We start from the raw sequence: 21,998 nt of genomic DNA, 5'->3' as shown, positions 1-21,998 counted from the left end.
TACATCGAAACATATGATATGCATGGGCTGTGTGAAAATCTCTTCCAAAGAGAATATTTCCCCGCAGCACTACTTTCATGCCATGGGAAGATGGTGGCCTTCATCATTGGTAGGGGGAAGATTCATGCCACATAGCATTTTTCACCTAGACAAGGAGTCAAATGATACTCAGTAAAACTCTGCTTCCGCCTCCTGCTGGAAGCAGTGCTGCTTATGTGACCTGGGACTACATATAGGAGAACAGGAATGTTTTACTGCATCTTGTATAACTTGTCATTTTATTTCCCTGCTAGGTCTGGGACCAATCTTCAGTATAAGTCTCAGCTAGACAAACTTACTCCTCATCGTGATCTGCAGGAAAAACAAAGGAAATGTACTGAGTGTATGCACTCTATGCTTCTGCTGCCCAGTCGCCAAATCAACCTTCTTGGGCCAGAACGGGCTCCATGTCAGGAGACACGTGACTCTAACAAGGATTGTCTGCCTCTCAGTTTATTTCCCTGCACCTTCCTGCAGTCATACTTTTTGCACTTTGTACTACTGTTACTCTTTCAAGCAGTTCATAAACTTTTTGTACTCTAGCTTTAGTCCTTAACAGTTCATCAAGGAAATCAAATTGGGATGAAGATCCCAACCCAAATCTTAATGTGGTTAGCACCATTTACCAGATAATAAATCATAGTTTTGAAAAAGATGCTGGAATTTGTCATGGCCTTGTAAACTGAAAGGCAATGGTGACTCGGTTGCAATAGACAGCATCACTGGATATTATCTACAGAGCTCTAGAGAATTAATCTGGATCCGTTTGTTCCCCCGCCACTTTCAAAGCTCATTCTCTTTTGTTCTCAGTAAAATTGCCCCAGTGCAGCTTTGTTCAGCTGGATGATAAGGAGGGCAGATCCCCTGATTAGATGGTCACAATCCTCCATGCCCTAAAACAAAGTGCATTGTCTCTGACGTACTGGGGTACAAGACTCTTGACCCAGGTTTTCTGCATGGCAATTCACTGCATGCTGCTGCACCATCACTCTGGCTGCTCTCTCCTTTTAGGTTGCTGTGCTAAGTATTGTATTGTACCTCACTTGTAAATTAATTGAAGCCTTTACATTACGCTGCAAAATAACCGCCATGATTTCCTGGAGAATTTGGCACAGAAGAGAGTTACAATCCTTATTATATGACAAGAGAACTACAATCACTAGCCCTCACCTTCACACGCCCCAGTGTTAAACACAATCCCATTCAAAAATTGTATCAAAATCCTTATAGTCGTCATTTTCCACAGAGGCCGCTCCTCACAGTGGTTGACAAGTTGCCCCCCGGTTCCCCAAGAACTTCAAAGGAAAGCATGCGAAAGCAAGTGCACAGAATTGTCATCTCTCAAAACAAAGTTCTTCTTTCCTGTTCTGATTGTATCTTGTTGTACAGTAAGACCTAATAGTCACGGCACTAGAGGATACTTGCAATAAACAGCTTTGGCGGTTACCGAACACCTCACCTTTGCTTTTGCCTCTAACCTCAAGCCATTTATTGCTTCATATTCTCCAATGCCATGAACATTATCCCTTGTAACTGAGCCAGAGAGCAAATGATTTTCAAGGCAGGTTTTGACCATTCAGTCTGCTTCAGCGACATGCTGAGTAAACAACCATGTTCTCTATAAATGCAAAAGAGCAAAACTGCATCCAGTTTTCTCGTTGGCCAAGCCTTTTATCTTCTGCTTGTCCCTTGCCAGCCAGTGCTAACCTGTCCAAGACACCCATAAACCTCCGAATGCCTTGTCAGTGCCCTTTGGCGAGTTTCATGGATATTGTGTTCTGTTCTCTTGTCTGTTGGGTTATTTTAGACCAGATGATTTGGCAGGAAACGTGCTGAAATGTGTCTCTTGGTCTCAGTATTTTGAAAGGTCACAGAGATCAGTCTTTAAATCTTTGCATCTCATGGAAGATCTTCATGACCTGAGAAATGGGCTTGTCAAGTCCTGAAAGTGTATATCTTGTGTCTTGTTTGTGAAATGCTTCCTGCTATAGAAATAGCTCAAAGGACTGTACATATTTACAAGAAACTTTATATTCGTAACAAAAGGGAATTGAATCAGTTTCTACTTTTTTATTGTAAACTGTGCATTTTTCAACACTAGCTTTTTGTTTTAATGGTGGTTGTGGACAGCCATCTTCAGACATTGGAGGGGCCTCAGCTTAATCCTCCCAGATCCCATGAAGAAATATTGTAACATTAAATTGCAATCGAAAGCTTGTTAGCATAAATGAGGTTTTAGGTATCTAAAAGTACAGGATTTTTCTTCATTACCTTTTTATTATTGACAAGGGAGGGAATCAGAGGTACAGATCAAGCTCCACCTGGAAAATATTGAACTTTGTTGTTGAACAATAACCAAATAAAACAATTAACTATATTAACTAGCATGGTGAAATGACCTTTTCCTTCCATGTAAGGTACCACTAAGCCATTCTAACAGATCAGCCAATATTTGGAGCTACGTAATTGATAGGAGTGTAAGCTTACCAAAGAGCTCACCTTCGGAATACTCTGCCGTTTAGCAGACATCTTCCCCTGAACGAGTAGCATATGTGCTATCAGAAAATTAAAGCATATTGACTTGGACGGAAACAGAGGTGGATTTGACCAGATTTTTAGCTAGTAGTGGTGAGCCCTTAGATACACACCCATTGATGGTGGTAGAGATACACGTGAATATCTGGGAGAAGAATCTGGCCCTTGGCAAATAATCCAGACACACAATTTCAGCTCGGAATAAACCCCTTTAATTGCCAACAGCATAGTCTCATGCTGCTGCTGCTCTACTGCAGCGGTATTTTAATAGGAAGGGGACCAGTGAGTTAGTCATCCCACCATCTTAATATTCTGGTGCTGTAATGCCTGAGAGCTGCAATTTTTTAAAAGCCTACACAAATATAATTCAGATTGTACTCAATCTGCCAAGTTACTGTACATCTTAATAACTTACAGCTGGTGGGAAAACTCTCTCAATCAGACTTAAATGTAAATACAACTATTTTTAACGAAACAATTTTTACCGGGTCTGAAGAATTCTTTCACAGGAAGAGTTTTTAATATTCACTCTGCTGCCTGCGGTGACTTATTTCATTTCTGTCATTGTTTTGTGCACATAAATACCCCCACCCTCCCTAGGAAGGGTTTTCTTGGTGGGCGTGTGCGAGAACGACTAATAGCTACTATTCCACTTTGGTCTACACGACATTTTCCATGGAAATGTTCTGCATAAAGCCAAACTGCTTGATTTATCTATTGTGCCTGCTCTCTGATGTATCTGATGAAATGCTAACTTGTTAAATGTTCCTTTATTTCTATTTTAAGAATACATATTTAAAACTCATTGTTTCAGTCCTATGGTGCATGATCAGAATTGTAACAAAACTAAAATAGTTCAGCAACTGGTGAAGTAAAATATTTATTAAGCCTTTTGACTACCATGAACACTGCACAAATTCTCACTGTCACCTTGACTGTAGCGGCACTGGTGAAATTTACTGGAGAAAAAGCATCGTGTCTATTGCAAAATTCTTCAGGTTTACTCACAGGAAGGAGAAATACTGCACCTACCTCCAACTCTAGCCTTCCAGCAACAGCCAAGACACACCAAATCCAAGCGGGCATAGAAAGTAGCAGCTACGCTATCCCCCTTTGCACCCAGATTTTCCTTGTGGAGGGATTTAATTCATTGAGGTATAGAAAGTGAGCTCAATACAATGAATTGGACTCATGTTCACTTCTGGCAAGAATCCAACCCATAGGGCTGGCTACGGTTTAACAAAGTGTTGCCCTGTGGCCCGTGGCCTGCTGCTATTTCACAAAAGGTCAAAACTGACAATCGAGCATGTCACTGCTTCAGTTCAGAGAATGTGTGTTCCAGAGAAACAGCCCCTGCCCCAAGAGTGGGACTGGAATATGGCCCTGGGTATTACGGTTGACACCTGCTATCAGCTCCGGCTGAGGAAACTGGAGTGGCTGAGATCGAGGTGGCCTACGGCCCTATTGCCGTTGTGTAGTGTGGTGTGACACTGACTGGGGATTAGCCTTTAGCACCAGCGGGAGACCCCAGAGCAGTGGGAGCAGCGATTCATTCTGCTTCAGCCCAGGAAAGTGGAGTCACAGTGACGACCGTTAACTGTTCTCCATCATTTGTCGGAGAAAGGTGAGAAGTAATTAAAGGATCTTTCTGCATGTGTAAAGCTGGGGATATACTACACTTAGGCCCACATATAAAGATGAGGGCTGAGTGTCTATTTAATTCCTAGGCATGGCTGGATGCCGAGGCTGCTATTCAATTAAACACAAAGGGCTGGCCCTGTGTGCGGCATACGACTCAATGCAGGTGCAAGAAGGCACGTTGTGAGGCTAGTTCAACAGCGATTACGCAGGCCGGCTGCCTGTAAGAGAGAGCACTCCTATGAGCTGTATTACGACCGAATCTTTGCCTGCTTGAATTAAAACCACCAGATTTACCACACGCACTGCTGTTTGGCAAAAGAAACGTTCAACAGGGGACAAATTTTTTTCAAGATTCCAAAGTTAGCTATGTAACCCCTCCCCAGCCAAAAAGTGTGTGTGACCACTAAACAGATGACAAACCACTGTCAAATAACTACACGAAACAGATTTATGGGTTTTGAGGTGAGGCCCTATCATAAAATGGGTGTGCTGCAAAAATTTCAGCCAGCTCTTGAGCCTGGCTGGCTTTGTTTTTGACATGGATGTATGGCCACCTGCCTTAAAAGCAAGCACCTAAAAACATGGTCACCCAGGAACTGCATGTTTGTTTAGTGCCCAGTGTGGCCTCAGCAGGGGTCCAGATTCCCTCCTTTCTGAGCTCCCTCAAAGCACAGCGAGCCGCTATAACTAAGGCTGCGATTCTGTTAGAGGTTGTGGTTTTCTGTGACATTCTGCAACCTCCATAACTCCCACAGCTGCTTGGGTGCCCTGTGGCTAGCTGCACCAGCCACGGCTTGGGCAGCCCCCAAGTAGCCAGTGTGGCTGGAGCAGCAACACCGGGAGCTCCAGAGCAGTGGGGAACAGAGATTTAGTCATTGTGGGTATTAAGTCATGGCCAGGTCAAGGGCCATGAATTTTTGTTTATCACCCATGACTAAATGTTGGCCATGTGCCAGAAATTTGCAGGCGCCATTCAAAGGCAGATTAACCTTTGTGTTTGGGCGTGCAGCTTGTCATGCAGGGGTTCTACTGGATGCCATGGGAAATAAGGCAGAGACTTTATGCACTGAAGCTTTGGGGGTGCGGGACAGACTCTGGGAGCCATTGGCACATTCTTCCATTGCTGCCAGGGGCACTTTCATGTTCAGTCATCCTCCAAAAGCAGAATATGTAACAGGTCAGCCATTGGCACAATGGGCTCAAACATTTCCCTGTCTTCCCCAGCAGTGTGAGCGCTGCCCTGCAGGGCCTCAAACAATGATGAGCTTCAACTCTCTGAACAGAGTGAGTTCAAAACACAGCACGAGGCTTTTTCTATTTGGCAATTCCTGTGGGGAAAAGGCTTATGCTGCACCAGCTCTCCCGATGTGCCGATTTTCTGGAGCCCAGCAAAAAGAGCTCTGCAGCCCCATGGTGGGCCAGCCTGTGATGCAATATAAAGAAAGCTGCAGCAGCCTGTTATTTATAAATGGTTGGCTGACAGCCTCCATCTTCAACAAATATTTGTGCTCATCTTCCTCTGCAATGCTGCTGGAAAGTTTTGAAAGAAGTGATCCAGGTGTGGACATAATTGGAAAATACATGAAGCTTAGCTTAAGCTAATGACTTATTTGAGCACAGCTCTTCCTTCCTGTCCCATTCCCTGAACCTTTCACTCATGAACAATTTATATTTCTGTTGGGTCACTTCAAGGATTCCTTTTTATTCTCGTATGAATTAACCCTTATGTATTCAAAACATGCATCTAGGTATCAATTTCACTGCTTGCACAAACACTATTAGAGAATAATCACTTCTTGAAATCTGCTATTACAGGTTTGCTTTAAAACCAAATCTGATTGGATCTCCCACTAAATATTCCATCCCCTTCCACATCCGAGTGTCAATTAGCATGCTAGGTGGCTAGTGCACTTACTACACATGTCCTAATCTAGATCATTACTCTCACATTATTTTGAAATTACATTTGTTATCTATTGCCAAACTTTAAATAGTGCATGTAACTGACCGTCGGTGGCTTCAATGTCAGTATACTCTATTAGCTAATATTTATGATTAGTATATAGCTTTTTTACTCTGCAGTACACCTTGGCAAACTATTGTATTACCAGGCCATGCCGATGTCTCTGGTGATCATTTAAATAAATAACTAGAGGGTTCTGTGTAACAGTGAGACTCCGTGGCTTATAGCCAACAGTAACATGGGAAATGGTGGCCAAGTGTTAGGGCTGTCAAGTGATTAAAAAATTAATCACAATTAACTGTGCAATTAAAAATTAATTGCATTAGTCATGATGTTAAACAATAATTAATACCATTTATATAAATATACTGATTTCTGTTACAACGTGTACAGTCCTCACTTTATTTTTTATTACAAATATTTGCCCTGTAAAAAACAAAAGAAACAGTATTTTTCAATTCCCCCATTTCAAGTACGGTAGTGCAGTCTCTTTATCATGAAAGTTGAATTTACAACTGTAGAAGTATGTAAAAAAACCTGCAAAAAAAGAAATGTAAAACTTTAAAGCCTACAAATCCACTCAGTCCTACTTCTTGTTCAGCCAATTGCTCAGACAAACGAGTTTGTTTACATTTGTGGAAGATAATGCTGCCCTTGCTTTTTGTTTACAATGTCACCTGAAAGTGAGAACAGGTGTTCACCTGGCAGCACTGGATCTGGCATCGCAAGATATTTATGTGCCAGATGTGCTAAAGATTCACATGCCACTTCATGCTTCAACCCCTATTCCAGAGGACATGCATCCATGGTGATGAGAGGTTCTGCTCAATAATGATTCAAAGCAGACCAACTCTATCAAGCTCACCAAGCAGACCAACGCATATTCGTTTTCATCATCTCAGTCAGATGTCACCAGCAGAAGGCTGATTTCCTTTTCTGGTGGTTCGGGTTCTGAGGTTTCCACATCAGAGTGTTGCTCTTCTAAGACTTCTGAAAGCATGCTCCGCACTTCATCCCTCTCAGATTTTGGAAGGCATTTCGGATTCTTAAATCTTCTATCGAGTGCTGTAGCTATCTTTAGATATCTCACATTGGTACCCTCTTTGCATTCTGACAAACCTGCAGTGAAAGTGTTCTTAAAATGAACAACATGTGCTGGGTCATCATCTGAGACTGCCATAACATGAAATATATGGCAGAATGTGGGGCAGGAGACATACAATTCTCCCCCAGGGAGTTCAGTCACAAATTTAATTAACACTTTTTTTTTTTTTTTTTTTTTTTTTAACAGCATGGAAGCACGTCCTCTGGAATGGTGGCAGAAGCATGAAGGGGCATATGCATGTTTAGCGTATCTGGCATGTAAATACCTTGCAATGCCAGCTACAAAAGTGCTCTGTGAACACCTGTTCTCACTTTCAGGTGAAACTGTAAATAAGAAGCAGGCATCATCATCTCCCGTAAATGTTTTGTTTTTGAGTGCAGTTATGTAACAAAAAAAAAATCTACATTTGTAAGTTGCGCTTTCACGATAAAGAGATTGCACTACGGTACTTGTACGAGGTGAACTGGAAATACTCTTATATTTACAGTGCAAATATTTGTAATAAAAATAATAAAGTGAGCAGTGTACACTCTGTAATCTGTGTTGGAACTGAAAATCAATGTATCTGAAAATGTAGAAAAAGATCCAAAATATTTAATAAATTTCAATTGGTATTCTATTGTTTAACAGTGCAATTAAAAAAATTAATCACAATTTTTTTTTGAGTTAATCGCGATTAATTGACAGCCCTAATAATTTAGTATTTCCACACTAAGGGATTTAGGTGTTTCAAATGACAAAGTACTCTTTTTTTTTTTTTTTTTTTTAAACAAAGCGGGACTGCGTTGTAATGTAAGTTTATGCTGTCTTTACCACATGACCGTGAGCATCAAGTTTTTGGTGTGGGAATTTTCTTACTTTTGAGACAGCCCTTCATTGCCCTGATGTGGGCAGATGAGGTGAAAGCAATGGATATACTTTGAGGCACCACTGTGGCTGAGATTCCAGCTAAGCTAATCTGCACGGCTGGAACTGCACTTAATGCTTTCTTCTCGCTGTTCAGAGCCCTCCCCATGCCTAGACTTCCTTTTGGCCCATGTTCACAAACATTACAGGGTGTGCTGTGCCAGGTATAATCATCTCTCAGACATTCTCACAGTTGTTATTAACCGTAACAAACTTAAAACAGACCTTTCCGAGCAGTCAAGTATACCCAGCATCACGGAGGCCAACAAATGGAGATTGCTCAAGCTGCTTGAAATGTGACAGCCTTAAACAAAAAACAAAACAAAAACGGGGGTAGAGAGCAGTCAGTTTTCCAGAAATGAAATCCTTGGGTTTGCCAATGGCCAAAGCTCATTAACAGCTTGGTTTACTCCCCCTTCACCAATCTTAAAATGTATTGTTCTCTACAAGTGTGTGATGAGAAGATGTGCGTCCAAACTCGGTTTTATAAAAGTAAAGTAGCTACCAATTTAACCAGGGAGAGAAACTGCATAATTAGCCAAGCATTATGCAGCCAGCCAACCCAGTAATGTCTTGGTCAGTGGGGCTGACAGGAAACAAACGCATTATCCATTTTTCCTTAAAATGCTTTATATTTGAACTTGTTTCTGAAGAGGTCAGCCAGTGACAAGAATTCCATGTTTTCAAAACACTGAGTTGTAGTGTTTTCAAAGAAAACCCAAGAGCAATGTGCCCTGAACTACTCAAAATATTGTAACAAGACAATTGAACAGTTCAGAAGACTGGAAATGAGTCTTATCATTGACTGTATCACATCTAATCGTGGTCACCAATGATCTACGTCACCATCTGATTAGCTACCTGGTGGTTTTTGTAATATGCACCCCTGTATAGTAGGTCACGGACTGAGGTCACTCTCAGCACTCTTACTGGCACTCAGAGATGCCCAGGAACGGACGGGCACTACACATTCCCCAAGTTGGTCCCTGCAGGTCAGGCCTGAGGCACAGTGGCAGGGAATTTTGTGTTGCTCCTACTGCATTCGTTTTGAGATCAAATAAATCATCAGTCTCTAAGAAAGGCATCCTGGCACCTTTTGTAAGAACTACGTTCATTTACAAAATATAAATAAAGCTCGAAGGGATAGAAATGGTTGGGAGTCCTTGCTGCAGAGACCACATGAGCCTAAGTTGGCAGAGTCAAATGCAAATATAGATTCAGGGCCAATCCAGCCCTTGACATAAGGGGGTGCAGTGCTACTTCCCAGGGGCTGCAGCTGCTTATGGTAGCAGATGAGCTTGTCCCCTCAATATCTCATTTACTATCCAGTTTTTAAAGTAACTTGGAATCACCTTACCATCAACTTGATAAAAGCTGATGCTGAAGAATTAAAGTCCTTATGCTAAATTGGTCAATTTCCTTATAGGAACCCAGCTCAGTTTAAATCAGTCCTTACTGGCAAGAGAGCTACAAGTCTGTTACAGGAACAGATTATCGCAGGGTGCATTACATGATCTACACAAAACCCTGCAATTAAGAACAATTTTCTTTATCAGCAATTCCACTCGGGAAAAGTTATTTCGAAGTTCTCCCAAGAGAAACAATGCAAGAGCGACACTCACGTTGGAAAACATACTCAACCCCCGTCTACTGATTAAACAAACAAACAAAGAAATAGCGAGTGGCGGCAGCATCTCTGGCTTTGCCCAAAAAAGCTGCGAACAGAAAGAATGCCATTTTTCACGTGTAGTCAGTCGAGCCAGGGAATGGGCTCTTGGGGAGCTTGGTGGTAATATAGTTGAATGTTTGAGCTTTATGATAAAAACAGCCACTCAGTCAGCAAGGATCCTGCACTTCTTAGAATATTATTTTCCACAGCCTGTATCACTCATGAACGATATTTGAGTGGTCACTATCCCCATATTTCCCACCCTGATTTCACTGGTAGATCCCAGGCAATTGTTATTGAGCTGAAAAAATGGCAGCACCACCAGTCATCTCTTTGGTCCTGGCTGAGTCTGAAAACTTCCAGATGGCACTGGAAGAACAAGGCAAATATGAAACAAATGTGAAGTCTTTAAAACCATATGAAATCAGAGTCTGTTTACAATAGCATAGGCCATGCATATGTTTTGGTTTAACGAAGAATTTGTTCCCTCTGGCACTTCATCACCCCAGGATACCTGCTCACTAACCGCAGGACTAATCATATTGGCTTGTACAGCAATGTAGTCACATATTTTTTCTTGTAACGATGAGTGGCACTGAGCACCATCACTCCATCCTAGGAAAGATGGAAAACAAATTAGCACAATGTAATGGTTAACTAAATGCAACTGCTGTGATAAGGTAGGACTCCCTTACCTTGATAGAAAGCGCATAGAGGTGGTTCAGCATGACGTGATTGGGCTCAGGAAGTAGAGCTGGATCACACTGAAAAGCATATAAAGGGAGGAGATAGAGAGTGGAAGACTAAATTATGGCATATTGTCTTTCCCAGGCAACCACTCAACAAATCTTTGTATTGGCTCCCCGTCAAAATTCCAATACGATCAAAGATCACTTAAGGCGGGACCAGGTTTGCTATGTTCTCAGAAGTTCTGATAATTTTGCAGGGTATAGATTAGGATTTATGGGTGGGGAAACTGTTTTGGTTTTGAAAAAGAATCAGTTAAGATGATGGATCAGTTTGGACTTCGGTAATAAAGATCTCACCCACTAGGGGACATTTCCAAGGTTTGGGATTGTTAAAAGCAGCTCCAGTGCACGTTTAACCTCTTAAATACTTGACCCTGACCCAAAGAAGAAGGTTGTCCACTCACAGAAATGCCAGTGTCCTTATTCAGGATCACCTGCAGCAGGTGTGGTGGAAGAATAGGTGGAGTCTTGAAACGTTCCTCTGGCTTACAAACATAGGGATCCTGGTGGTAGGGTCCTGGGGGTGAACTTGATAGCTCTGTTAGGGAGATGGTAAAATATTTAACCTTAATGTACCTGTAAAGAGTTTATCTTCTTTAAGCTGCAGTAGTAATTTCACATCCAGAAACCTGTGTATGACAGAAGCTAATTGCGCTATAGAGTAAATCCTCCAGAAACTATAAAGATGCCACACTTCCTGTACACTCTAGATGAAATCTTTGGTTTCCTGGGACACATTTCCTGCTGGGCCAGAAACAAACTAAAAAATACAACCATCACTCAGGACAGGGCTCTTGCAAGCTGCAGCTACATAGCACAGTAGGAAGTTTTGTCACATCATTTCAGTATGTAGTTCCTGTTCATAATACCGGGTTAATCTTGACACTGGTCTGCTCATCAGCAAGATTCTACTCCAACAGCACACAAATATGGGACCAGTACTAGCTGACAGAATGCAAAGAGAACCCAAATTTCAGAAGCTGGTTACAGAATTTGGGAAGTTTTGTGAAGCTCAAGCACAAAGATCTTTAGCAAGAAGCCCAAGAGATGATTTTAAAGACTCCAGAGTCTGCCTACGGGAGACCAGCTGGGTAGGGTCAACAGTCAGAACTTCAAGGGTTGGTCCTGTTCTCCCCTCTTCCCCACTCCCCCCTTTTTTTTTTTTTGAGGGAGTGGGAGGGGAGTGGGGGGAAGAGATTTCCCGGCCCAGTATTTCTGTAGCACACATTCATTACTAAGTGCTACCACAGATTATTTGTTTTTATGCTAGTTTTTGGCAGTCCTGGCAAACAGTGGAATAAAATCCCCTTCTTGGTGACAAAATATTACTGAAATTATTTAGTGTATATGAAAGGGGCCAAGCTTGCAAATAGAAACAAAATCCTCCAGGTACCCAGAATGCTGCCATGGCATTCCCCACAAGTACACAACAATCCTGAAAAAAGGGGTCAGAGACAGGTGAGTCTCCATGACCTTCAAACTGCTGTCAAAGCGGTCAACCTCAGTATCTGTTTTGAGTTAGCTACTGATTCACCGGGGAGTGGTCTGAAATCACCATTTCATGTCACACATTCAAATGGCAAGGACTCACTACTAATCTAGATGGGGTTTGATCAGTGACCTGTACTCTGCTTCAATCTCCTCACTAATTCCAGCTTCTCTCCTTTTACATTTCATGGTCCCTGCACATATCCCCAACAGATTGGGTATAAAAAGCGAGATTCTTCTACTTTGGGGATTTAACTCAAGACCAGGAATTAAACGTAGAGGGTATTTATGTAACTTCAAGCACATGGTATAAGATTACAAATGGATTCATACCAGACATATCTGAGCATTTTTGGGAGTCCACCATTAAAGCATCAAATACTTCAAAGTCAGTTTTCTTCACCTGAATGATGTTGTTAACCGTACCAAGCTGACTGGTTACTACTGGCTGGGAAGAAACAGAGGCAAAAAGTCACAATTCAGAAGGTATGCAGGTTATTAATATTCTACAGACTTGAAAAACCAATGTCCCACAGTCCTCATCACCTACTTCTTGTTTAGCCTCTGGTTATTTAACAGACAGACAGCATTACTAGCCTCAGATTGGTACAGGCCAGCTGGGGCCAGGAACATTTCACCAGATCAAACCACCAATTGCTATTGTTAGCAAAGGCCCTTTCTTTTAGGTTAGCGTGGAAGCCAACTAATTTCTCTCATTCATGTGCATGAATCATCTTGTAAACCTGCAGGATCGAATAAAAATGTTACCTCCGAAGGATCATGCGTCCACTGACCATCCACGTAGAATTTGTACTGGTGCTCTCCTTCTGGCAGATCCAGGATTGCTACAAAGTTATTGTGGCTGTGATTTCAGATAAATACACAAACAATTAACATTTTATTCTGAAAAATCTGTCCATCTACAGACTCGCTATAATTACAAAGAATGCAAATAAAGATAAAAAGAATGCAAAGATCTCAAACAGAATCTTTCAGAGAGTTCCTGAAGGTATTGACCCTTTTAAGAGAGCACTTGAGGCAATCCAATGCAATAATCTAAATGTACAGAAACCAGCTAAAGCTAATGAGTACCCCCTCAGTGACAGCTGAGTCCCATCTCTTCATATGCACAACTGCATGTTTTACATTAACACCGATCACCTGAAAATCCAGGCTCCTGGTGTCAAAGGGTTAATGTTATGTTTTTGAAAAGCCATTCTTCTCGCATCTTCGTTACTCAATACAATGTAAGAGCACGTTAGTTTGGGCCCATCAGCCAGAGCTTCACATACAAGGTAAGTTCACTACAATAGATCCTTGACTTTCAGTATCTTCCATCACAAATCTCACCCATCAAATGAACAAGAACTGTGAAAATGAAGGCAGTAACTGAACTACTGCCAGAAAAACTGCTTTGAGTAGATGCAGTTTGATCAGACTGTCATTCCTGTGCTTTGAGCTTCCTGCCTGTTTTGAGGTCTTCACAGTAGCTCAGATAAATAGAAGTCATGCCATGTGAACACATGCCAATGGGTCATGCAACGCTAAGAGTCCTCCATTCCTCACTTCTTCCCAGGGAAGGGGGCAAAGTCTGCAGATTAAAGTTCCCAGAGAAGCTGTTTTTGCTATTTGAGTTTGGAATGAGTGTCTATTCAAAAGGGACTTTGTAACAGAGTTTACTTATTCACTATAGTGACTGCCAATTGCAAATTAAAGGGGGACAGATGTCCCTTTTTTCTAAACATTATCTCTGTAGGAGACAAACCTACTTTTCTCCCCCACTCGCCATTATTATTTCTTTGTACCTTTGCTAGGAGAGGTCTAAATTGTGATCTGAGACTACACTGAAACTCTGCAGACCACCATGACAAAACTACCTCCCTCACTTATTGATCTGGCATCCAGTTCTTTGAATCCTTCCATTGCCTCCCCCTTGAAGCACTGCATCATGTTTAAACTTCTTGTTGTCCCTCCAAAGCTCCTGATAATTCCATCCTGGCATGTGTCTTGGGCCTTGCTTCCCACTACATTCCCCGCTCAATCTGTCCAGTCTGAAAATTATCCTAGTATTGATGCTCCATTGGTCCCCTTTTCCCCACTCCTGTTTCCATAATTTCTCCCATGCTGCTTATGCATGGAATGCCCTTCTCAAAACCACCAAGCCATCACCCTCTTTACTGAAGTCCCTAAAACACTTTGGGGCAATGTAGCTAAAAACACACTAAATTATCTCCACTTGTGGATTTCCCAGTGTGTCCCATCTTCTACATCTACCTTTAGACAGTAAACCCTGCATAGAATGGACTGCGTGTGTGTCTTTTCCATAGTGCCAAGCAAATAACTATTTCCATGGCACAGTTTTCACCTCTGGCAGTCAAAGAGTCCCACCATTCAGCATGATACGCTAAGATTTCTATAACTTCTCTCTTCAAGAACTCTCAAAGCTAACAGAGGTATGCAGTAATCTAAGCATAACAATAGCATGACCCTAATTGTTTCCAACTTTAGATAGAATGCCAGTGATGCAACCTAACCAGTTTGTTACCTTCTTGTAAGAGGAAGTTTACTCCAGTTGTTGAAGGAACCTGATAGGTAAACCTCTTTCCCTCCCCCAGTCCAGCGAAAGACTGTTGGCCGATCTTGAACAGGGGCTTTTTCACTCACTTCCAGATCTTGCTGCCAAGCTAGAAATTCCTCTCTCTCTTGTGGAGCCTAGAAGCACAAAACTTTACTCAACAGAAGTTCTACGTTGGCTCCTTTGCCCTGTGAAAGGAGAGGTAAGCTTAGAGAAAGGTAACATTTGACCAAAGGCATCCTCAACCCTATGCGTGTTCTTCAACATTCCCACAAATTGGAAACAAATGCAGGTAGTCACTGTCAGAGACAGAAGTTGGTATCTCAACAGTTTGCAAGTCAGTTTGTAAATAACCCATGAGTTGAAAGATTAGTAGCCTTCCAAATTGGCAGAAGATATTAAAACAGAATGCAAAACAATTAAACCAGAGAAGTAACTACCATTGAGTGGGAGAAGCACACAAAGTAGCTGCATATATTTAAACTGAGGAGTAAAAAATAATTAAAAAGGAATTTCTTTTATAAGGCATTTGTTAGACCCTGCAAAATGCCTTCCAGAGAGAACTTGCAACTGGACCACAGGAAGGCTATTGCTGTCTGCAGGGTACAGCTTAACGCAACATATGATCAATTAAGTTGAAAGACAGTGAGCTAAACATTCTTATTACACCCAACAATGGGGACAGACCAAAATTAGGACTATTAGAAACTAACTAGGGAACTCTGACAGAACTTTTAAAGTGGAAAGAATCATCACCTGGAATGTTACTGAGTCAGGTGATTAAAAAAAGCATAAAAGGAGCTAAAAAGATACAGCTAAGGAAAGTGGTGCATTAATAGACAACACTGGGCAAGGGATTAGAGCCTATTATCTTATTCGTTTTTCTACAATTTTTGTGAAAAATGTATTTCATTTGCAGAAATCTGCTCAAAGGTTAGAAGAACAAAGAAATAAGGTTTTCTTCCCTTAAAAAAAGAGAAAGTCAGCAATGCTTCAAGTTTCTAAAACTGAGTTTATACAGAAAATTGGCTAAATTTATGACTTCCAAAAATACAGTTGATAGAATGTCTAAGCTACAAGGTGCCAGTATCAGGGGTTATGACGGAAGAGGAGCCATAACTTATGATACCTTTATTTCCTCAGAATGGAACAAGTCTGCATCTTCAGGACTATCCATCAAGATTTTTGGTCTATCACCTTCTTTTGTACTAATGGCTCCACCACAATTGTCTCTTCGGGGCGTCTTATGGCCCCCATGACGCTCCATACCAGCTCGCTCGCTGCTTGTGTTCCCCATTTTAAGGCCCTGAAAAGAAAAGAAATAGTCTTATCCACTGAGACACACACATATTAGTGAAATTTGAGCTCTGCCACTTTGCTTTTAGAAGAGACCACAGAAATAAACCCACAGCAAAACAGACAGTGATAAATTAGACATGCACAGTAACACAAAGGCAGCCATAAAAAATAGCAGAAAGATATTCCTACTCCTTTCATGCACACACAGTACTGACAGAAAGCATAGTAATCAGTAGACCATAACAGCTTGACTTGTATTTTATAAGCGACACTGGAGGAATGGAACATACAGATACCCCCTGACCCAACTCCACACCCTTAGCACGGACCAGTGGATAGGACACTAAGCAAGGAATTAGGAATAAAAACCTGGTCTTCTGATTTACAGAGTCATAGAAAATCATTCAATTACTCTACCCTACAAACATCTTTAAAATATACTATATTGTACGTAAAACAACAAGCTTGCTCCTAAGGCAAAAGGGATAACTATAAGGAAAGCTTGCATATAGCCCTGTTTATTTTGTGTTGCGAAGTAAATCCTGGCAACCTTGAAATCACAGCATGCAGGTGGTTGTCACAAAAGCACAGTCTCTCCTGAGGCCCTTCAGAGATACTCATCATAAGATAAGGTCCTCTATTGTACCACTCAAAAGATGACCAGGAGCTAATATCAGAGTGCTTAGTCCTGGAGCCCCAAAAACAACATCTCTACAACTTGAGCTAAAGGAAGATTTCTTTCATTATCTGTTAACGAAGACTTATGTTTTTTCTATGCAGAAGCCAGCCAATATAGGCATACACATATATAATGGCAACAACTACAGTCAATGGCAAAAAAAAAAAAAAAACCAACCCCACACAAATATTGATGTCAATAAGAACTTGTCCGGGCCCAAAACTACCCATAAAAATATCAATAATTTTACTTAAATAAAATGTTCTTCAAATATAGCCAGTGCAGTAGTTTTCAGAAAGATCTACCTACTATAAGAAAGTTTATAGGGGCGATAAGCTCTTTTTGAGATTCAGGGAGACAGATGTTTGAAGTTGGTGCATTTGTCGAATCAAGGTTTATTATTAAAACGAACAAAACCAGGCTGATGAATTTACCCAGAGTAACTGTGAAAAAGAGGGAAGAGGATAATTTCTTCCTCAGTGTACTCAGTTTTATTAATTACTTGGATTGTTTTTTAAAAAGTCTCATTCCAAGTGTAACAGGTGTCAAGTCCATTAAACCTCAGGTCAGGGTTTCATGGATCCCACCAACATCAAGCCAGCCCCAGATCTGGGGTAAAATTTTCATAAGGGCTTCTGGGACTTCCATTTCTCAGTTCCATTGGCTTTCAGCAAGACTAAGGGCTTGGCTACATGTGCAAGTTAGAGTGCATTAAAGCAGCCCCAGGGGCCCTAACTCCCGACCCATCCACACTGGCAAGGCACTTAGAGAGCCTGGACTCTGCAGCTGGAGCACTCCTGGTAATCCACCTCCACAAGAAGCATAACGCTTGTTGCATCTCGGCTGAAATGCCCCAGTGCCAGTGTGAACGAGGTGTTGCATTACTGTGCTTTGATCGGCCTCTGGAAATGTCCCATAATCCCCTTAAGTCAAGTGGTCACTCCTGTCATTGTTTTGGAATTGGCTGTAGGAATGCGGATATCCCCTTTCTGACAGCCGGCATACTTATCGGCTCCAGGACAAAGCAAGCCATTGGTGTGGAATGTTGCTTGCTGTGAGTGTGAGAGAGAGAGGCATGGAGAGTGGGGTCTGAATTTACAAGACAGAATGCTGACAAACTCTCAGCACCCCAAAAACCCACTCTCTCTCCCCCAACATACACACAACACACTCCGTCATACTCCACCCCCCGCATCTGAAAAGCATGTTACAGCCACTTGAACGCTGGGATAGCTACCACAATGCACTGCTCTTTGTGGCATTGCAAGAGTTGCTAATGTGGCCACGCCAGTGCGCTTCCAGCTAAGAGTGTAAACACTCGGCAGGTTTTCCCTGCTGCGGTCTCCGAAGGCTGATTTAACTCCCAGTGCTCTGCATCTGCAAGTGTAGCCATGCCCTAAGGCCCCTAAGTGCTTAAGGCCCAGATCCACAAAGGGTCTTAAGCATTGCAACGCCTACCTTTGAGGCACGAAGAAAATAACTGAAATCCACAAATCCTGGATTAGGCACCTTTACTCCCTTTACCATGAATGGAAAGAGAAAGGCAAGGGAGAGAGCCGCCTATGGTAGTAAATGGGAGATACTGATGAGAGGGGTGTGTCCAAAGCCCCACCTAAGTCTGGATTACAGGGAGCCTCCTATTTCTGCTCGCCAGCCAAATTTGTATCAATATTCAGATATATATTGGAATGATAAAGTTAAATGTCTAACAGCATACTGCACAAGCGCAGCCTTTTCTATCACTGGTAACAAGTATGAGAGTCTAGATTTAACCCCCAATTTAAGAGTCACTAAGAGTTATTTATTGAATCAGTTTTCTCTTATGAAAATTTATAACTGAAAGTCTTTGTAATACGCATCAACAATTCACTGATGCACTGTTTCAAGAACTTCTTCCAATCTCCCTTTTTAGCAATCCCAAGAAGTTACAATATTCAGACTCAAGTATCTCAGATAAAAATTCCAAAGTCTGCCAACTCACCAATCCAATTACTAATTGTAATACTGATAGGAACCCTTCCCGTCCCATCTATCCCATACACAAACTATCAATATACAGAAACAAACACTGAAGTTGTATAAGAAAATTAAATACTTGATAATTACTATTAATCTGTTTAAAACATGAGTGTTGTCAAACTTTCTAAGTAATTAACTCATTATTTCAAGTTTCAATTACTTTTTCTTTTATTTCACAATAACCAATCATTTCTGTATGTTAAGTTTTCATAGTTTTATTTTTTCTAAAGCTCAAGGAACAAACTCTGATGAGACCCCAGCAGAACACACCTGGAAAATGTCCATTAATTATCCCATAGTCTCAGCAGTTCTCAAACTTTAGCAACCTGACGACCCCCATTTTGATTTAAAATTTTTCCGAAGCTCCCAAGTCCCCTGCTCAGCCCCAGGCCCTGCCTCCACTCCACCCGTTCCCCCAAGGCCCCTCCCCACCTCTTTCCACCCCTGCCCCTCCTCTTCCCCCACCCCTCCCCTGAGCCAGTGGTGTAGCCAGCATGCGATATTTGGGTGGGCCCCAACTTCAGGTGGGCAGGCAATTACAGGGGGTCCACCTCCCCCCATCCTCTGCAGATGGATGGAGCCTCTGGCCAGGGGCTCCCCGGGTACTCACCCAGCTCCGGGAGGAGACGCTGCTCTCAAGCGTGCATGGCTCCCTTCCAGGTCCCACCATCCCACGCCGGGGCCGGCTCCCCTACGTTTTTTTAAGTTCTCTACCGCCGTTAGGCTCCTGCTCGCTCTCCTCCCAGTGGCAGAGTAGCCACTGGGCCAATCCAGGGTCCCAGAAAAATGGGCGCTCCCAGGCCCTACCCACTCCGCCCGGAGCTCCAGCCTGAGACTGGGGTCGGGATGCGGGGGCTTGCCCCGTTCCACCTGCCTGGTGCTCCAGTCAGGCGGCAGGGGCTTATCCTGCTCCATCTGCCCCACCGGCGCTCTAGCAGGGGTGCGAGCGCTTGCACTGGCAGGAGTGCCAGGTGGGCAGAACAGAGCAAGCCTTGGTGCCCCAACGCCATTCTCCGGCTGGAGCACCAGCTGGGCGGGTGGAGCGGGGCAAGCACTGGGGAGTGGGGCTGGATCCTAAGTGGGTGGGCCGTGGGCCACCCAGGCCCACCCGTGGCTACACCCCTGCCCCGAGTACACCCCATTCCTGCCCCTCCTGAACAGCTGTTCCGCAGCATGCAGGAGGCACTGGGCGGGGGGGGCCGATCAGTGGGGCCAGTATCCCCCGACATGACTCACAGACCCCCTGGAATATCCTTGCAGACCCCCATGGGTCCACGGACCCTAGTTTGAGATCTAGATCAAGAGTTCCCTCATTTGCTCAGACAGACATGTCACTTTATTAATATAACATTAACACCTGGAGTCCAGAATTACTAAACCCATTTATTACTGCGAAAATACAAAAGTTACGTGACCTAATCTACGTGACCTAATTTAATAAAGACACTAATTATAGGCAGAAATTATTACCAGGCTGAGTGGATGTATTAATAGGAGTGTTGTATGTATAACATGGGTCACAAATGTACTGCTCTACTGAGTGCTGGTGAGGGCTCAGCTGGAGTACTGTGTTCAGTTTGGGTGCCACGGTCTAAAATAGATGTGGACAAATTGGAGAGAATCCAGAAGAGAGCAACAAAATGATAAACTGTTTAGAAAACCTAACCTATGAAGAAAGGCTAAAAGGTTTTTCTTAAAAAAAACAAAACAAAAACAAAACAAAACAAAAAAAGCCAACAGCAGGGTATATTCAGTCTTGAGGAAAGACCAACGGAGACCTAATATATTAGGGCTGTTATCGAGAGGATGTGATCAATTGTTCTCCATGTCCACTTAAACTAGATCAAGAAGTGATCACCTTAATCTACAGCAAAGAGGCTCAGATTAGATAGGAGGAAAACCATTCAAACTATATGGATAGTTAAGTATTAGCATCCATTACCACGGGAGGCTGTAGAATCCCTCTCACTGCAGTTTTTAAGAACAGGTTAGAAAACCACTGGTCAGCAATGACTTAGGTATACATGGCTCAGCTTCAACATAGGAGGCTTGACCAGATGACCTCTAGGGGTCCCGTCCAACCCTACGTTTCTACGAGTCTATCCCAGAAGACTAAAGGGGCAGCGTGAAACTGACTCGTGACTTTTTACTCTACAGAAAGAGCCCGCCGGTGCCACGATCCCTTTTGAGGCCGGAGTCTCGTTCTTTGCTGTACTACAGAGAGCAGCAGAAACCCGCCACCTCGCTCCAGAACCGATGCTGCACTGGCAGCGGCCGCAAAAGGCTCCCTTGCCGTGGGCCGCCACCGGGCCCCGCACGGGCGGCTCCCAAGGGTGGGGGGGGAGCTCGCTCTCGCGCCATGGCCCCCCTCGACCGCGGTGATTTCGTGTCAGCGCTGGTGGGTGCGGTCACGTGTCTATCAGAAATGAGACCCCCGAACCCGCTAGGTGGGGCGCGGATACTCCCCGACTTAGCGCGGACAAAGGGGGCAGCGTCCTCAGGCTCCAAGAGCCCCCGGGCCCGGGTTCGCCCGGAACTCAGCCCCGAGCGCCGGCTCCTCTCCGGCAGCGCGGGGAGCCCGCCCCGCACGCGGGTCACGGCACCGCCGGGGGGCCCAGGCCGCTCCTCCTTCCCCTCAGCCCCACCCCCAGCCTGCTCCCTGCCGCTTTCCACGGGCCCCCGGGGCGGGGCGGGGCGGGGCCGGGCCTCGCCACCCATCGCCTCAAGGTCGCCGGGCCGCTTGGCACCTCCGCCCCGGGCACAGACCCCCCGCTTCACGGCGATACCCAGCGGGCAGGGGCTGGAGCGACGGGACCCGCCACCCGCATCTCACCGGCTGCCGCCCCCGAGTCTTCCTCAGAAACCCCTTCGGAAACGCCTGCCCCGTCCGTCCTCCCGCCCGGGCTGCTTCCGCTTCCGGCGACTCCTGCGCACCCTTCTCCCTGCCCCCAGCGGCGGGCTTCCGCTCCGACCGTTCCCCGCGTCCGCGGAGTCACCCTCGAACCTGCCCCCCGGCAGCTGCGCTTCCGGTCACTAGCGCCGCCTTCCCCTGAACTTCCGGTCAGTCTGCGCCCCTCGTCCCGGCACTTCCGGCTGTCGGCGCCGCGCTCGGCAGGACTCCGGGGCGGGGCTCAGGCGTTTCTGCCCCGCCCCTCGGGGGGCGGGACCATCGTCAGCCCCGTGGGCGGTGCACAGCCCGGGGCGGGGGCGGCGCCAAGCGACCCGTCCGCAGGCTCTGCCGTTCAGGGGATGCCCCTTCCTGGGCGCCTCAGGGGCCCCCGGCTCCGCAGCAGCCGCTGACCGTGCAACGGATCCCACGTCGCGTTGCAAA

At 44.2% G+C, this 21,998-nt stretch overlaps 2 protein-coding genes across 8 annotated transcripts in view; one reads left to right on the top strand and one right to left on the bottom strand.

Annotated features, from left to right (window-relative positions):
- The window catches only part of CIT (citron rho-interacting serine/threonine kinase), a 92,644-nt gene extending 91,746 nt beyond the window's left edge, over positions 1 to 898 (top strand). For both annotated transcript variants that reach the window (XM_077835502.1, XM_077835501.1), the window contains one exon: positions 294 to 898. In XM_077835502.1, coding sequence (XP_077691628.1) covers positions 294 to 317 — 24 coding nt within the window. In that variant the 3' untranslated portion in view covers positions 318 to 898. The remainder of the gene's footprint in view (positions 1 to 293) is intronic.
- Positions 220 to 21,691, bottom strand: PRKAB1 (protein kinase AMP-activated non-catalytic subunit beta 1). Of its 6 annotated transcripts, XR_013348124.1 has the most exons (11): positions 21,501 to 21,620; positions 15,800 to 15,976; positions 14,641 to 14,807; positions 12,864 to 12,957; positions 12,429 to 12,543; positions 11,012 to 11,145; positions 10,554 to 10,622; positions 10,373 to 10,473; positions 8,415 to 8,493; positions 2,311 to 2,360; positions 243 to 351 (listed from the first exon to the last, which is right to left on the bottom strand). XR_013348124.1 is itself a non-coding variant. In XM_077835504.1 (9 exons), exons 2-8 carry the CDS (start codon positions 15,965 to 15,967, stop codon positions 10,396 to 10,398), a joined length of 825 nt encoding a protein of 274 aa, XP_077691630.1. In that variant the 5' UTR covers positions 15,968 to 15,976; positions 21,501 to 21,620; the 3' UTR covers positions 2,095 to 8,493; positions 10,373 to 10,395. The 6 variants fall into 6 exon arrangements, 3 of the variants coding, with proteins under 3 accessions (XP_077691630.1, XP_077691631.1, XP_077691629.1); XR_013348123.1 differs by having other exon boundaries at positions 220 to 351; positions 2,311 to 8,493; XR_013348125.1 differs by lacking the exon at positions 243 to 351 and having other exon boundaries at positions 2,095 to 2,360.
- Between the last annotated feature and the right edge of the window lie 307 nt (positions 21,692 to 21,998).

This window comes from Eretmochelys imbricata, chromosome 15 (genome assembly GCF_965152235.1).
Source record: "Eretmochelys imbricata isolate rEreImb1 chromosome 15, rEreImb1.hap1, whole genome shotgun sequence".
NCBI classification, from domain to species: domain Eukaryota; kingdom Metazoa; phylum Chordata; order Testudines; family Cheloniidae; genus Eretmochelys; species Eretmochelys imbricata.
The sequence above is the reverse complement of the archived record's forward strand: the minus strand, read 5'-3'. Positions and strand labels throughout refer to the sequence as shown.

Excerpts from the sequence above, each read along its gene's own strand:
- PRKAB1 (XM_077835505.1), bottom strand. The coding sequence starts at position 15,967 with ATGGGGAACACAAGCAGCGAGCGAGCTGGTATGGAGCGTCATGGGGGC. Across the intron at positions 12,958-14,640 it reads AAACTTCCTCTTACAAGAAG|CCACAATAACTTTGTAGCAA; the intron begins GTAACAAACTGG and ends CTGAAATCACAG. Across the intron at positions 12,544-12,863 it reads GGACGCATGATCCTTCGGAG|CCAGTAGTAACCAGTCAGCT; the intron begins GTAACATTTTTA and ends GTTTCTTCCCAG.